Source organism: Filicampus tigris, chromosome 20, assembly GCF_054856515.1.
Source record: "Filicampus tigris isolate MCC_2025a chromosome 20, RoL_Ftig_1.0, whole genome shotgun sequence".
In the NCBI taxonomy this organism is placed as follows: Eukaryota; Metazoa; Chordata; class Actinopteri; order Syngnathiformes; family Syngnathidae; genus Filicampus; species Filicampus tigris.
The window spans coordinates 5,461,009-5,478,609 of record NC_141236.1 but is presented as its reverse complement, the minus strand read 5'-3'; the positions used below and the strand labels follow the sequence as shown (position 1 = coordinate 5,478,609).

Genomic DNA, 17,601 nt, shown 5'->3' with positions numbered 1-17,601 from the left:
AAATTTTGTTGTGTATTTATAGGATTACAGTGAACGGTCGGACTCCTGCAGTTTTCCAAACATCAATCCAGGCATTACCCAAGCCGCTTATTCTCAGTTACATGAAAAAAGGAAATGTATCTGGGGAGATGTTTGGCATCCCTTGTGGTCACTTATACCGCTAACATTCCACGTGGATTTTGTGATGACACTCAAACCTAATAAATAGCCCAGCACCCACCAATGTTTACTACCACTAACTTCATGATGTCATCCACCGGGAAAGTCAACTTGGTTTGAAATTGAAGACGAACATGAGAAAGAGGAAGAAGTTTGTTACTTTGCTTTATTGGTGATCGTGAGTTAAGGTGCTTGAATTAAACACAGACTTCTTGTCTGCTTCAGTCACAAACAGTCACAAATGTTATCACAGTTCGTGTTTTAGTTTCAAGATGCTTTGTCGAGAAAGGCAACTCTGCTGAGAGATTGAGAAGCGTCTCAAGGTTTGGGGGGAGTGGGAGGATCGCTACTGGTCCGACAGGTCTGTAGCCTTCACCTGCAACACACAAGGATACCATAGGTGAAATCAAATTCAATAATTATTATTACTGTTGGGGAGAAAAATCGGAAGACTTTCCGAACGCTCCCGCTCCCCCCCCCCGCCCCCAAAGTATTACGTGTCATCGGGAATACAAACCACCGTTCATCCACTTCGGTATTGTACATACATATTTGACAAGATCGATATCATACCTCGGGTCAGTAATCCAGTCTTCCTGTTGACGTTTCTAAGGATCCAAATCTCCAATATCACACGCAATTACCCGCACACTCGTCTGCCTGTCTCAAGTCTAAGTGAACTTCTCCATCACTACAAATTGTTAAAATGCACTTAAAACTCGTAGTCGCGTAAAATATCCAAATATTTACAGTCACTAGCTGCATTCGCAAAGAGGAAGGACGCGTCCGCCGCATGGGATTGTGGGATATACTACTATTTTCAGCACCATGGTGGGAGAACACGATTGTTACCAAAAACAATACAGAATCCAATTTCATGGTTATATTTTTATGCAAAATAGATCTCATTTTATATATTCTTTACACCTGCTAAAATTGTTTGTTATTTTCAGGTTTGAGTTTCAAAATTGGAAATACAAAGTGGTTTATTTGACTGCATTGCTTCTAGTACATGTTGATGTTTTTATGTCCAATCAGCAGCCATGTCAATTTAATGGGCGTTCAGAATCACTGGCAGCGCTGGCCGAGCGATGTCAATTATATTAGAAGAGGGACTGTTTAAAAATTGAACCGCGATGGTCCTTTGTGATGTCAGCATTGTCCGTCCGCCAATTGGTTGGTCTGAACAAACCTCTTCCGTTCAGCAATGTTCTTTGGATACCAGTGTGAATCACACTGATGCCACGTGTATCTGGGTTCAAAGGGACGCCCCAGAAAATATGATTTGTTGAAGCCATTCTTACTTAGGCTTATTGAGAATAGCAAACATGAAAAGAACTCATTTTTGTCACAGGCCGCATGTTATAGATGCCCTCAGAAGGCCATTATGACTATGAGACCATAAAATTGTTTTAACAATTCGTTTTATTTCATATCCAGTACAAAACAAATTGATGGATCACTAGTTTTGAAAACAGAAGTCAAGTATAATATTTTGTTCAAGTTACAAAACGTAACAAATGTTTGTAACATCTCTTCTTTATTACATATGACAATTTGAAATTTGGGTGCAGATTTCAGCAAGCATTATGGAAGTTGACATGTTTGATTTGCTTTTGCGGGCCACCCAAAATGATGTGACAGGCCAGATCTGGCCCTTGAGTTTGACACTTGTGCTGTCAGGAGTCTATTTTGGGAGCAATGATGAAACTGAATCGGAATCTTGTAAATCACGTGCAATGTTTAAAAAGCTTCAAAAATAAAGAATTATAAAAAAGGTATAAATAGGAGAAACTAGAATTCTCTAGAACTCTTTGCTGTTAGCATTAATATGATGAAATTATACATAGGTATGTGTATTATGTGTGTAAGATGACGATTGGACTATTTGCATATGTGCGAGAAGGTAAGACAGTTTTTGGTTTGACTTCCCCTAGAAGGTGAGGTTGGAATATAAAACAAAAGCAATAGGCTCCAGAAGTACGTCTTTATTATCCTAAATACAACATACTTGAACATTCAACAAAATGCAACCCATCTATAATTGACAGGTAACAGGAATCAAAAGATATACCCGAAGCTAAAGTGCACCGTCATGCAAAAAGGTCAAAATAGATTCCATCCGATATGTCACCTGCACACAGAAACATGTCGGCTGCTTAGCCGCACCCATCATAATTTGGCTCATTTTTGCAAAAACTTGTTGACATATTTACTGTAAATCAATGTCACTTTTGTTGTTTCCTTGTAGTGCTAAGTTCAGGAATGCTCTGGTTAAGAATGGCGAGTGCCATTTATATTCTCCGAACAAACTACTTTTCTTCATTTTGTCTCCCATCCTCATAAAGATGGGCTGTAACAAACAACCTGAAAATCTCAAAGTTTTTCTAACGACGACGCCAAAAGGCTGACTGTTCACGATGGGTGGCTGATGGACGGAGCGCTACTAGTTGAGTGTTCTGATGACGTGTCGCTAATCACACAAATTGGGTGAAACGAAGGGAGACCCACACAAGAACCTGATAGAACAGAACCCTTCCTGCAAACAAGTCCTGCAAACAGGCTGAGTTTACCTGATAAACTGCAGCATCAAGATTACTCAATGCCAGGAAGGCCATCATGTTCTGGATTGCGTACACCACCGAGGGTACACTCAGCTTCAGCAGCCCTCTGGGGTTGCAGAGCGAGCTTTCTCGGGCTTCCGGATTCTCTGGGAAGAACACATACAGTAGTTGGGAAATTTAAAAGTAAATATACAAGTGAAGTTGTTGGGGGGCAGAGGAAAATCTCCCTCTCTCATTTGCGAACAGGTAACGAAACGCAAAGGTTTACCTTGCCAGCATCGCAGTGCTCAGTATTAGCTTGCTGACCTCGACGAGGCACACGGCGGTGGTGGAGAAGTACAAGTCTCCGGATGAGACAGTCCTCGTTAGCGTAAAGCCACCGTGTAAGTGGCCGCTACCAGGGTCATCACTGTCAGGCAGTACAGCTTGAGGCTCACGTTCTCTGAGGGACGACACCATTAACAACTCGTTATGGCACTCACTGGCTACAAATGACATTTCAACCAATTGTAACTAACGGAGAGGATGTACACATTAGCATTTTGTGTCCATGGTATATTAATAATGAGGCCACAAAAAAATAAGAAATAAATCTCAGGTACTGTTTGGATCTCCATTGATGTTAGTGGATCTATTGCTGGGAACTGTTTTTATTTTATTCTAAACGAAACAAACAATTGAGGAAATCCTGATGTGAGAAGGTGGTCCATCTCACATTCCATCCACAGCATAGCTTCTTAGAGCAAAGTGAGACACCTAAGATTTAAGCTTATTCATACCTTCGAAGATTAAAAAAAAAAAATCTATTTCTGATTTTCATTAGTTAGTTTTCAATAAAGTTTTATTTGTTTTTATTACTTTTCTTCTCATCATTATTATCATTATTTCTTTAACAGAGGATACCATTTTTTCCAGGTTACAATACAGTTCACGATATCGTCTTCAGGCGCCATGTGTCGCCGTCTGCTGGTCACTAGGAGAAATGCTTTCAGTGACAACTTCCGGGAATCGAAAACCAATATATGAGCCGTATTTAGAATTAAAAATTGAACATTAAACTGTTTTTAGACATTTTTTTACTCGTTCCATACAACAAACTAGAAAATTACTCTGTATTTCAATTTTGAGATTAAAACGAAAATGAAATAACGAGTCGTTTTTTCAATTTTTAATATCTTGTTTCAAACATAACATCCAATGACCAAAAGAGACACGGACCCTATAATTGTAGTGGAAAGAAACAAGTCACATCTTGAGCAGGTAAGTTGATCATGGAACCTGTAATTCTACCTACATTGCTTGGACATGTAAGGTGAGAGACATCATGAGAAGTGGTATTTCACTTTTAGACTGTATGTACGTTAAACGTTTTAGAATCGAACTCCGTATGTTAATAATTGTTAATAAAGAGGATTTTTTTGTCATTATGCCAAAACGACAGCAACAATTTATTTTTTAGTTTTTCCTTAAGTACAGGAGTTGAATCAGAACTTTTAATTGTACCTGTTTTTTTGTTTTTTTTTTCAAACAAGTACTTTTCCTTAAATACAATGAGTTCTTTTGCCACTTCAGTAAAATGGCCATTTGACCAACACCCGAAAGTACGTCCCACATTGCACTGCTGGGATTTAGCGCGTTTCGTTGCCTTGGAGCCGAGGTACACTTCTTCACCCGTGAAAACAAAGAGACGGTGTTTTGAAATGGAAGGATTGCCGCCTGCTTCTTATTTATTATGGAAAGAAGACATTTTATAATGGCTAAGGAAGAATGTTTTTGAAGAAATGTCCACAGTGGTCGGTTATCCACAGTGGATTCGTAGTGCAGGTCAGTGATTGAAGCTTACCTTTTCTTATGGTTAAAATTGCACGTCAATATTTATTCATTTTTGTTTTAATGTATTCCATTTGAAGATATGCATGTGCCTCAAGCAGACAAGCATGAGTAAAAGTTACTACAGTATTAGTACGGTAAACTGTTATAATTACAAGTCTGCTGCTCTGGGCTTTCTTCGTCTCGTGATGGCCGTGACGTCACGTTGCTGTTATTTACAGCTGAATCCTTTAGCGTTATAGAGGTTCATGAACATGACATCACCCTCTAATGTATCATGACCTTCCGTCGAACTCTTCGTACAACAGCTATGGAGAAAGACAGAAAACAATTCCATTAAAATGTTAACTCCACCATCCGAAATGATCCTCGTACCAACACAACGAAATACACTCATTACGCAGCAATATAAGATGAAATGACCTTTTTACTCCTATACAAGTGGATCAGTGCCACTTCAGCTGGTCGAGGTTGAGTGATACTATATACTGTAGATGTGTGCAATGCGTTTTTATATGAACTTATCATATATTGTGCATTTTTAAGAGTAGCTGACTAATCAGTAGTCATTCATTTGACAAGTTTGACGATATTATGGTGAAATACAAACTTTGTTCAGCTTTATTACTCAGAGAGGATCACATGGAATGTGATCTGATCTCACAAAAGCAGGGTACGCGTATAAAGATTTTACAATATCATTCTCAATACTCATTTTTTGAGAGTTTACACTGTTCTAACATGATTTACTTGAGATGATCAACACATACAGTAACACCTAAAAAAAAATACCTACCATAATGGCCAACATTAAAATACAGTAGCGTAGCTGGGAATGTCAGTCGAAAACAAAGAAGTTTATATTCCTAAAAAGTGTATTTGGTATTATAATCCCCCCAAAATTTACCTTCGTAAACGTTTGAAAACAAACAGTTCTAAAAAATTAAATGCAAACATATTATGCTGAAAAATTAAATATGACTGACGTATACTTAAAACTGTACCAGATTAACGAATATATATATGCCACTACAACTGCACAGTTTAAGCGTTTAATTCTTTCGTGTACCACTAGAGACGCCCACGTGCCCTTAGCGGTACTAGCACCTAACTTTTGAAAATCACTATGATACAGAGTCTTCGGCCCCAAAACAGATGTCTAATGTAGTACCAAGACTGGCCTGTTAGAGGCAGCATGGTGCCACTGGGCATCCAGACTGCTGGAATTTACAAAGAAGAAATGTAGTAGTTGTAGTCGTAGTAGTAGTAGTAGTAGTAGTAGTACTCTGACCTTTACTAATATTGATTACGGGCGACCTATTTGTCAACATGTGTAACAATGCATAACAATATGTTGTCCACTTATTTTGAGGATTACGTATTCACATCTGATTATTTTTGAAAACATGCATCTCGTCAACAGGTTTTGAGCCTCTTGTCATTTCCAGCTGTCTGTGTTCATCGCGAGCATGACTGGAAGGGAGGTAGACAACCGCCTGCAGGTGCTGCAGATCTACCGTTTGTTGCAGTACATCCATGAAAACGATGAGGCCCAGATTGAGAAAATGGTCACCCTCGGGGTGGAAAACCTCATTAATCTCACCGAGCCACAGAATGGAACCGGGGCACTTCACATGGCAGTTGCATCCAACAATCAGGGTGACCATCTCTTCCTTGCTCTGTCACATCACATTCTACTACCATACCATGTTTTCACACATTTGAGTGTTCTAATAACCCAATTTTGGAGCAATCTGAACAGATTTTTAATCTCAACTAAATCCAGTAGCTCATACTAATCTGTCAATTGATGACTTGTATCTCCAACACTTCCTCAGACCTGACCGGGTTTCTTCTCTCCCTGAGAGCGCACCCTGACGTCCAGAATAAGAGGGGCCACACGCCGGTCATGTTAGCCACTGAACTGGGTAATGATGGCATCGTGAAAATGTTGGCAGACCACGACGCTGATATGCGCCTCCAAGACAATGAAGGCCAAGGTGAGTCGTGTACTCAAACTGTGGAACCTCGATCTAATGAACTCCGGATGTAATGGGAAAAAAAATAGTCCCCTCAAAATGCCTCTTTACAGCAGCTTTCAAAGTCCCTTAATTTAAAAATTGGCCAGTAAATGTATGAATTTATATATAATGGACTTACAATTGGCTGATGGCTGAAACCAGAGGGCAGCCATCTTACGTTGCCACTGTTACTGAAACTCGACCTACGACGTTTTGACACCCGTGCCTCTTCCGCCATTTTGCCCCCAGCACCGTAGTGTTTCTCCTTAGCTACTTTGTAAAGAGTGTTACATTTTGTTATTTTAATGTATCTTAGTTTTTTTATACAAAGTATTTTGACGTTAAATTTCGACTTTAACGGTGAAATCTGATTTACACGGAAATTCAGATTACATTGCCAGCGTAGGAACGAAACTCGTTCCTAAACTGAGGATTTATGAGAGCCTTCACTGTTTACATCGACCGTTCAGATTGCGTACAGTTGACCACGAAAAACATTACTTCAATTTAACAAGTCAGCTCTATTAGTCCATTAAATGTTGAGATGATACAGATGCAGTAATACACATTTTTTTTAATTCTGTACTTCATTTCATCCATCCATTTTCTCTAATGAATCCCAGCTGACTTTGATCACTGTTACTGAATATTATACCTGTAATGCAAGTCTTTAACAACGACAGCTAATAGATTGCCCCGGGGTTACACCACTGCATTTAAATTCAAGCTTGATTGTTTTCCTAAATGGATATATTTTCCATCTTAAGTTAGATCAATAGGGTTTTTTTTCCAAGGTGCTGCCTGGTCATCCAGCTCATCAAAATGCATGGCAAGTCTCTTTAGATATTGATGAGGCTTCAGTAACCCAGACAGCTTCAATCAGACAGCCCAAAGCCCTTCTTCGGGACTAATTGTAATCTATCACACTAATTACTCAAGTGTCATTGGTGCTATTAATGACTACTGAGAATTGCACTCTCATTGAAAAGTGTCAGATTGAAGGCAAATACGGAGAAGGCAGCCAAAAGTGTAGATGTAATTACAGATCAACTTCTAACTGGTGAACCTCTCGTGTGAAACACAAAGTAACTTGATAGTCAGGCCTGTTCTCCAAGATAAATGTCTGAGTCCTCCATTTGTCTGCATCGTATTGCACTTCACTGAGACTGCATGACCATGTCCTTGACTGAGCATGCTTTTTTTTTCTTGTACAGCTGACCTGTAAAAGTTGAACAAAATCTTACACTGGAATATTAAAGTCATTTTTTACCAGGGCTGTTTGATACCAATTTTTCGGACCGATAGTAGTACGAGTATGCACTTTTTGAGTACTCACCGATACAGAGTAGCGATATCTCTTGTCAGGAAACGCGTGGAAGAGGACCCAAAAGCAGGAGGCAAAAATTAAGGTCAATATAACGTATTTAACTAAAAGAAAACAAAAACGCCACAAGGCACTGGAATGATTCCAAAATAAAAAGGATCAACAAGAAACTAAACAAACACTAACAGGACTTGCGTTAACAGACTGATGACCATTGACAAACGACAACGAACAAACCAGAAGTGAAGGAAAGCAGGGAACTACATACAGACAAGTTGACGATACAACGGAGGGTCAGAGGGAGCTGATTGGCTAACACCAGGGACCGGGGTGACAAGCGCAGGTGCACTCAATAACCTAATGAGACAGACAAAGGAACACAAGGAAAAACATGAAAAGTCAAAACTCAAAAGACAGACTATGACAATCTCTTGTACTTTTGATATGTAAAATTTCAGTTCGCACAATAACAAACAAAAAAATGTGAACAGAGTATAATTTTTTACGCAGATGATGATTTCTTCATGTGTTAAACTGTTGCAGTATAGCGCCAACTACTGCTGAGGAGGTGTTACTTGATGTCAGATTTTATTTGTATTAAGTATCAGTGGTTGGACATACAATCTAGCTATGAGTGGCGACCTAGCAAGCCCGAAAATGCTGAACCCGTTCATCTTCCTCCCACCGCTTTAGGGGTTCTCTTCTACTGCATCTACCCGACAAGGCGGCACACACGCTGCATGCAGACGGTGCTGGAGTTCCATGCAGACGTCAACAATGTGTCCTTGCAGGGGACTCATGTCTTTCAGCTGATGTGTCAACATGCCAAAGACTGCGCTCCCATGTGTCACATGATGCTGGCGAAAGGGGCCGACCCCAATGCGACAGATCAGGTTCATATTTAGATCGAGTTTAAGGCGGGGACACCCATAAGAGTTAACAGAATGTAAACGCGATTGCTGTTTATTTGTCACTTCCACTTATATTTATCATAAGGTTGACACAGAAAATTAAAAAAAAAAAGTTCAATTAAACATTGTATATTTTAACACCAACTTGTTCAACCAAACCATATTTCATCGAACAAAAGTCTGCTAGCTTAATGCTAACATAAGGAAAAACATAGAAGGGCTAATATAAATTAGCATAAATGTTACGACAATACAAACCAGCGCTTCCCAACGTTTATTGAGCCAGGGTATCTCACGGCACACCGCCAAGCAAAAATGTCGAAAAAAATACTGAAATGATCTTAACTTAACTCACAAATTGATTTAGTGTCAAATCAGGGCCCGTTTATTTGGAACACAAAGCTGATGCAAGTAAATCATGCCTTTTTCTGATATATAAATGGCAAAAGGTTTATTGTGCCTTCTACCATTGAATAGAAGCAGATTTTATCATTCTGCCTGTCACTAGAAGTCAATGGTACATATGAATACTGTCCACTGGAGATGAAATTATCCAGCAATCCATCCATTTTCTATCATTTCCTAAGCCAAATCAGATCATTTCCTTCACCGCTGAAGTTGTTGTAACTAAATTCAGTCTTGCCTGTGCGCTGTTTTCGATGTTTAGAAAACAGGTGTGACAGCATTGATGGAGGCTGCCAAAGCTGGATCCCTGGAGCTTGTCAGAGACATTTTAAAAAGGGGGGGGAATCCCAACGCCCTGGACCAGAAACGCTTGTCAGCGGTGCACTACGCTGCCATGGGAGGCTTTTTTGAGGTGAAATTCTACTTCGACCCCTGTATGGAATCATTTGGTGGAGTGTGACTCAAATCATCAATGTTTTTCCATTGCCAACTCTGCCCTTTTCTAATGTGGCGTTGCGCGTCACCCAGGTGATTGTGCTGCTGTCTGCATTCTCAGCAGATATGAGTGTGATTAACGTGGAGGAGTGCACGGCCCTCCACTTAGCCGCTGCAACGGGCGACGTCAACTGCTGCAAGTTCCTGGCTCAGAGAGGTATAGAGACATGTCACGCATTTCATACATTTTTCACACGTTCATACAGTCTAAGGTGAAGGGTTGGCAATTTTTTTTTTTTTTTTTTTACAATATGCGATTCTTGAATCCCTGTAAAATAATTGTGATTTTTTTTTTTCCACTACTAAAAACTATTTCAACTAGCGTTGTTTAATTTGTCAGACTCTCTCTTTCTCAATCTCACCTGCACACCAAACACTCCGTACTGCTGTGCTCTCCGTTCAGGTTGCAACGCCAAAGTGAAGAACCTTGACGGTTTACTCCCGCGTCAGATTGCCAAAGATGCCGGTCACAAAGCGGCTGTCAAGGAGCTGAGGAAAGCTGAGAAACAGAAGGGCAAAGAGAACACCGATGAGACGGTCCTGACAGACCTCTGGGCTCTGACGCTCCATGACTGGTCGAACGAATTTGAGCGCGATCTGCTGCAAGCCTTTGAAAGCGAAAAGGTTTCCTCTGAAAAATTTGCCTTTGTTTTAACGTCATTAAGGGCTCCGGTCAACCAAGAGCAGCTCGAGTTAGTCATCTCATTCCATGGGATTGGAAGAGATCCTACGATAAACATTAATGACTTCATCAAAGGTGTCAGCTACATCAAGAAACCGTACCTCCTCCTCTCCTATGTCCCCAAGAAGAAAAAGGGTGGGAAAGGAGGCAAGGGAAAGAAGAAGAAGCCCAAATTTGTCCTCCCTATGCCTATTTGTACCCTCCCGGCGGAGTTCAAGCCCCGACGAGAGGATGGAGGCCCACCGGAATACATGATGGAGACCTACAATACCGCAGACATCCGACAACTGGACCAACCTCTTCCATCAGAACATCCCGTAGTTGACGACACGTCGTGGTACACGGAGAAGCCAGACAAGATCTACCTCAACATCAACTACCTGGTGAAGAATGGCGATATCGAGGCTCTGGAAGTGGCTTTTAGTCAAAGGATTCCTGTGGATGTTCAGGATCCGTTTTACAAGACCCCGCTGATGGTGGCCTGCTCCATCGGAAACTACGAGGTGACTAAGTACCTCATCGAAAAGAGGTGAGGAACATCCGTCCTTCGAGCATTGGACAAACCGCTTTCATTATCATTATCAAGTGAGGGCCCTTGGGCAGCTTGTCGAGGTCAATTGAAGACTCTGAATTGAGTTATTTGTTTTTATATTTTTATATCTCTATATATGTATAAAAATATAAAAACAAATATATGTATATATATATATATATATATATATATATATATATATATATATATATATATATACGTATAAACATATATTTTGTAATTTTCAAACATGCGGTAAATGCCAATAATGAAATCATGGTACGGTTGTGTTACGAACAGTGCGATGGTGGATCTTTGTGACCAGTTCTGCTGGACGCCGCTTCACCATGCTGCTCAAGCTGGCAACGTGGATATATTGGAACTTCTGCTGGAGGCGGGAGCCAACATTGACGCTCAGACCATCACCGGGACCACGCCCCTCATGTTGGCCATCGAGAGCACTCACCTCTCCTGTGTTGAGTTCTTCTTTACGGCCGGTGCCAATGTCTTTGTGGAGAACAAGAAGGGTATGATTTATACATCAGAAATCACAATCATGAATGGCGTGAGACAAATTTGGTTTTACAAAATTAATATTATTAAACTTTTATATCAAATTAAACGAGCAACCATAGTGCAATTTGCCCCATGGTGGTGTTTCACCTCACTGTTAAAAGTTTAATTTGTCCAATGAGAAACTCGAATTATAATTCATCTGTTCTGCCCTTTTAACTTTTGCCTTCAGTCTTTAAATATTGTATGTGTAATGTTTGAAGTGCCATTTTAGCATACTGAATTGTCACATAAGGGCAAAATTAAGTTAAACTGGTAACTTGTCCACAACTTCAAATTAATAATTCCTGCAAAGTGTAATAGTACCGGAGCAAAGGTTTGATCCTGATAGATTTTTTTGAACATTCCATTTTTTTTTTTTAGATTTCTGGTACATTTGTCCTAAAAATATTGTCTGAACTGAATTTTACAACCTTTAAAGGGAAATATGCCAGTGTTAACTAAGAGAGCATTTTTCTTTCCCTTTCAGAACAAAACTGCCTTGACGTAGCCACTGCATTTGGTGACGGTGCCATATATCAGTTGGTCAAAGACAAGTTTGAATCCATGCCTAAACCAAAAAAGAAAGGAAAGGGGAAAGGAAAGGTACCCAAGTAACACCGTTGAACTCTTAACCTTACGTCTGAAGTGACAGTTAATATTTTGTTTTGTTTTGTGTCTGTTTTTGTGACAGAAATAACTCTTGGAACTTCTGTCAACCGTGTTTCCCTTTCTGATCTCTTTCTTCGTCTTGGTCCACTGCCGGCTGTGTGTTACGCAATACGTTTACTTCAGCAGAATATGTCTTTAAATAAAATAAACATACATTTTTACAGCAAATCATCTCACTCAACATCTCAGCCAATGCGTTATCTAGAATTAGAAATTAAAATGGCAGGTGATTCTGTGGACTCAACAACAGCAATGGTAGCTATTGTTAAATGAATGGTCAGGCAAAATATTGGGCTGTAGGTGGAAATTTAAAAGTAGTAAAAGTTGATTAAGATGAAATATTTACAAAGCTACAATAAAGTGCAGATAGAATAATGTTAAATTCCAACGGTGAGACAAATCAGCTTCAGAAAACACGTGAGCCGTGGTTGGTTGTTACCCTGCCGTGAGCTTCTTTGATGAAAGTGGCAAAATGGCCGCCCCCTGAGATGGACAAAAAATGGCGGATAAAAATGTTGAATGCCCATACAAAAGAAAATATTTTGAAATGTACAGTATTTGGTTTGCTTATCAGAGGTATAGGTCAGAGGTCATCTGATTGTGTTGTTTCGTCAGTAGAGGGCAGTCTAGGGACGAGTCAGACGGTACTCCTGAGTCAGTCGTCTGCGATCAACAGTACTAAACAAATACTGTACATGTATACTATATTTCTTCAAACATGCGGTCTACAGGACTTAACAAATATTCAGTCGGGACAAAGTTATATGAGTTCTCTGAATAAATGTATCTTATTTGAACCTTTTCATTAAATTCCACGCCAATTTACATGGAATATTTTTGTTGCAGAACGCACACATGCAGTGCCTGGCATGCAGGTTGAAACGGCAGTGACAGGGCGTGCAAGTGACTGAACCTTGCTCAAGGGTGCCTCAGTAGTACTCAGCAAGCAGAGTAGCGTGCCTCCAGCAACTTTCTGGGTTTATTGTCTGCATGCAATAGGTGCTGTCTTATGATCCTTCCCCCTTTGTACTATTTTTGTTCCTACTGTGATATAGGGAGTTTATTTGACTATATATTTTAAATAAAATGTTAACATATTATATGGTTATTTTTATAAATGTGATTCTGGATTGTGTGAGTGCTCATCTACTGGGCCTATTTGTGTGCAGAACACCGCACACGTGCAGTGCTTGGCCAACACTCATTTATAATTATTTTCTTAATTTAGGCGGCACGGTGGTCGACTGGTTAGCACGTCCGCCTCACAGTTCAGAGGTCGTGGGTTCGATCCCGCCTCCCTGTGTGGAGTTTGCATGTTCTCCCCGTGCCTGCATGGGTTTTCTCCGGGTACTCCGGTTTCCTCCCACATTCCAAAAACATGCATGGTAGGTTGATTGGACTCTAAATTGCCCCTAGGTGTGATTGTGAGTGCGGATGTTTATCTCTGTGTGCCCTGCGATTGGCTGGCAACCAATTCAGGGTGTCCCCCGCCTACTGCCCGAAGACAGCTGGGATAGGCTCCAGCACGCCCGCGACCCTTCTGAGGATAAGCGGTATAGATAATGGATTGATTTTCTTAATTCTTTTTATTACTACCTTTATTGCACTGCTGTGGGCTTTGAAACAATATTGCAAATTTGCAATAAATACCGATCAATATCAATACTGTGATAAAACCAAACTGGGCTTTTGATATTGTCTGATGAAAATATAATTTCAGCCCCGATAGGATTGTTCGGAAAAAAATTTGGCCCGCCACCAAACTAAGTTGCCGACCCTGTGGGCAAGCGCAGTGTGTGCAAGGGCTTGATACGTAACAGATTACATTCGGCAATCAAGGCACCAAGTGTGCATAACACGCTTTGACACAATTGACTTCGAGGGGGAAAAAAGTTGAGTAGTGTTTGCTTATCAAATGTCTAGAGGGATGGAAAAATATGTACTACGTGGAAGCTATAATGAACATTGTGAGGCATCGTATTCCTAAATCACCAACTCAAGGTCTACCGTGACTGTTTTCTCTAAGGGACTCAAATAAGCCTAAAAACATTATTTTTAATACTCATAACCATTTGCACGGGACAGCCTATAAACGACATGATTCACAAAACAATTAAAGAATAAGTACAGTTGAAAAGGAAAAAAATGGAAATGGATGTAGCAAAGGGATGGAAAAAAAATAACGTGAGTCAACATAGTTTTAAGTATGTAAAAATAACGTTAGCTGTACAGTAAGTATGATTTTTTAATATAATTGTGTGATTCATCCGTTTTAGAAACTTACGATTGCAGGGATTGATTCGCTGATTTGCTGGTGTTTGGCACTGAAAGACAGAAATGGCTGAGCAACATTGAACATGAATCTTAGATTAATAGTAATAATAATAATACAGTTGACAGCTTTTAATTAGCATGACATGATCTGGCTATTGCTTCTTTTTACTTGTTTTTTTTCTCGGACTCAACGTTTTTTTGCGGACATTTTAGTTGCCCATGTCCCTATCGGATAGCATCAGAGATAATCTGTGATACAATCTGTGATCTTTCTTTGTTAAATGCAGCATCCACACACGCTCCCATCATCACTATCGCCAGATAAAATTAGATTGCAGTGTCCTCAAGGTCCATGGGGACGCAGTTATGTAATCAAATCTAGACCGGGGGTTGGTTGGCTTTGAGGTTTGTGATACAAGCCCTCGGCTTTTTAAAAATACATCCTCATAATAACATTGATGACAGGTACGGATATTTGGGGGGTGAGAAATGACAAGAAGTGGACAGGACACGAGAGGAGGAGATGGATGTCGTGGCATGCGGGGGTGGGGGGCGATGATGGAGTAGTGGAGGGTGACTCAGAGGAAATGGGGAAGGAGAAGTGGGCGGGTGAGGGCTTTTGTAGCGCACGGGTCAGAGTGAGACTGCTGGACCCGTGGCTGGCCGTGACGCAGTGTGTCTGTCGGGGCGTGGCCTTGGACTTGGACAGTCATGCGCAGGCACGGCTGCACGTCCGTACATCCTGAGTATGTATGATCGTTCCTCCGTCAACACCAAATGTAGGCCTGCCTGATTTGGTGAAAAAAGATTCCGTGACTGCGATGTTTATCTGGACGAGTGGGCGCTCACGTTGTGTTAAAAATGAGACTGCCTCTTCCTCGCTCTCGTCTTCACCCACCCCCCCCCCCTGCTGAGTATCAGTGTGAGCGCCTATCGGTGTGTGTTGCTGCTAAAAGCACTGCAGTCTCCCAGCACTCGCCCTGCGCCGCTTACTCAGCACTCTGTCCCAAAACCACTCACTGGATCTTGTGCACAGTAACACACACGCAGTGTGTGTTATGCTATTCGTTACTTAGCTATATGTTTTGTTGCATCGTATCGGTTGCACTATAATATACTGATAACACTTATACAGATGAGCATTGACCAGGGGTGTTTACTTAGTGAACTACAAGACGGTCAGGCTTTATTTATTTGGAATAAGGCCTTGATGTGGGAGGAGGCCTTTGTTGGTACAAATCAGAATTTGAATCAGTTTCTATTCACGTGTCCAGTTATTCTTGGTTCCTATCTTATGTTTGTGCACGGTCAAATGTGATAGCTGGCATGTTTTTACACTCGAATAGTCACAGAAGAGGAAAGCAACGCAGAAATGTTCTTCATCACTAGTCTAAACACGGCATTCTGATTAATATTGCGTTTGTGGAATATGAGTTGAGCCACAAAATCCACCCGTATTTAGCTAGCGCAGCGGGAAACCATTTTGTCACTAAGCAGCAAAATCGACACATTTTTCGCTATCAGCAGGGGGCGGCCATTTTGTCGCTCGCTGTCGACTGAAAATGACATCAGAGTTGCTCAGGGCTCAGGTAACGACCAATCACGGCTCACCTGTCTTCTGAAGCCGAGCCGCGATTGGTCGTTATTTGAGCCCTGAGCAACTGCGATGTCATTTTCAGTCGACAGCGAGCGACAAAATGGCCACCCCCTGCTGATAGCGAAAAATTTGTCGATTTTGCTGCTTAATTCGTATTCCACTCACTCAATATTATTCAGAATATCAAGAACATATTCTTGACAAGAACATTTGTATTCCAATTGGTTTAAATGAAGAAAAAACATTTTTTGCCTGCACTTCAAAAAGTGACATTTACAAGATATTGTAAATAACCAGCAAGTGTACTTGCTGTCCTGTTGCTACGATGGCACACTCTTTAGGGAGCTAATGCAGTTATCAGTGTCCTGCCAAAGCACCTAAATGGAAATGCCAACCAAATCAGCTACTGAACTGAGCTGTACCACCTGGTGAAAAGGTAATTACAGCTACCTTGTAATTTTCCTGAGGGGAAGAAAAGGCATCTAATTAAAGTGTGCTCTTTATTTGTTCAAGTGAACAACACAGCTACTACTTGAGAAAACACAGGGCATATAATTCTACCTGTCACTGAGCACATTAAAGCAAGTGGACAAAAACAGATCATGACTTTTTAATTTTTATTTTTATTTTATTTTTTTTATCCCAGCACAACCCAGTTCCTTATTATGTGGAGCTTGCAAGTCCCCCCCTAGCTTTCAGGGGTTTTCTCTGGGTACGTGGTTGTTTGTCTAGGTCCGCCCAACATTTTCCACACAGCATTTTCCCCCAAAAAAATCATGAACAAAATTATGAACTTAGACAAGCTTAACTCATTCACTGCCAGGCATTTTCAGACCCTCTTTTACCCTAATGTTTGAAAACATTTGAAAAAAAAATTATAAATAAATTCCTGAGATTGAATGGCTGGACAGTGAAAAGACAAGTAAATTCGTCAATGGCAGTGAATGAGTTAAAAGGGTTTCGAAAGGACTTTCAGAAATGTCCATTCAGCCTTTTCACTGGATCTCATTTTTGTTTGCAAGTGGTCAGTGTTATATTCAAAGTGTTGGCTTGTATATATTTTCGATCCATCCGTGAGGGAGTCGTGTTTCAGCCCGACTGACTGTATGTGACGCAGCACTGCGCGCGCGTGTGTGTGTGTGTGTGTGTGAGTGTGTGTGTGTGTGTGTGTGTGTGTGTGTCTGTTTGTTTTTTGCAGTGATTCATCATTCATTAGAGCGGCCTTGGCACCCTCATAGATTTCTTTAGCTTTCCATGCCACCGACTGCAATTTGCTGCAGGTCTGAGACTTTTATTATGAGGATATCGATTTGAATTTCATAGTGAGACCAATAACACTGGGTGGTAAACACGGGCGGCTGGGTCTTGGCTCAGATGAGCAGACCAATTCCTGCGTCCAAAAACAGATGCAATAAATATTTCACTGGATACATTACAGCTCCCTGCGCTTCCTTTATAAATACTGGATTTTGGACATTTTGGCATGAATACGTTTTAGTGCCGATGTATTCGCCGCCAATGTTTTTTTTACATGTGTTCAACAACTAAACAGACATCTACAGTAATTAATCGACACTACAATA

The 17,601-nt window shown here is 40.7% G+C and overlaps 1 protein-coding gene and 1 long non-coding RNA gene across 8 annotated transcripts; one reads left to right on the top strand and one right to left on the bottom strand.

Annotated features, from left to right (window-relative positions):
* Positions 1-341: 341 nt before the first annotated feature.
* On the bottom strand, positions 342-8,255 carry LOC147127967 (uncharacterized). 2 transcript variants are annotated; one of them, XR_015084059.1, is made up of 5 exons: positions 7,911-8,255; positions 4,709-4,861; positions 2,992-3,165; positions 2,733-2,869; positions 342-535 (listed from the first exon to the last, which is right to left on the bottom strand). It is a non-coding gene; the product is annotated as an uncharacterized LOC147127967 (long non-coding RNA). The 2 variants fall into 2 exon arrangements; XR_015084058.1 differs by lacking the exon at positions 342-535 and having other exon boundaries at positions 2,133-2,869; positions 7,911-8,245.
* ankef1a (ankyrin repeat and EF-hand domain containing 1a) lies at positions 3,961-12,780 on the top strand. 6 transcript variants are annotated; one of them, XM_086019861.1, is made up of 10 exons: positions 4,325-4,547; positions 6,002-6,212; positions 6,392-6,553; positions 8,592-8,791; positions 9,477-9,626; positions 9,743-9,866; positions 10,113-10,920; positions 11,224-11,450; positions 11,966-12,081; positions 12,170-12,780. In XM_086019861.1, the coding sequence occupies exons 1-10, from the start codon at positions 4,491-4,493 to the stop codon at positions 12,173-12,175; spliced, it is 2,061 nt and encodes a 686-aa protein (XP_085875987.1). In that variant the 5' UTR covers positions 4,325-4,490; the 3' UTR covers positions 12,176-12,780. The 6 variants fall into 6 exon arrangements, with proteins under 6 accessions (XP_085875991.1, XP_085875987.1, XP_085875986.1 ...); XM_086019865.1 differs by lacking the exons at positions 4,325-4,547; positions 12,170-12,780 and adding an exon at positions 3,961-3,983 and having other exon boundaries at positions 11,966-12,144; XM_086019860.1 differs by lacking the exon at positions 12,170-12,780 and having other exon boundaries at positions 11,966-12,144.
* Positions 12,781-17,601: the final 4,821 nt, after the last annotated feature.

Coding starts and splice junctions, on each gene's coding strand:
- ankef1a (XM_086019860.1), top strand. CDS start 4,491: ATGTTTTTGAAGAAATGTCCACAGTGGTCGGTTATCCACAGTGGATTC. Junction 6,213..6,391: donor AGTTGCATCCAACAATCAGG/GTGACCATCTCT, acceptor ACACTTCCTCAG/ACCTGACCGGGTTTCTTCTC. Junction 8,792..9,476: donor ACCCCAATGCGACAGATCAG/GTTCATATTTAG, acceptor TTCGATGTTTAG/AAAACAGGTGTGACAGCATT.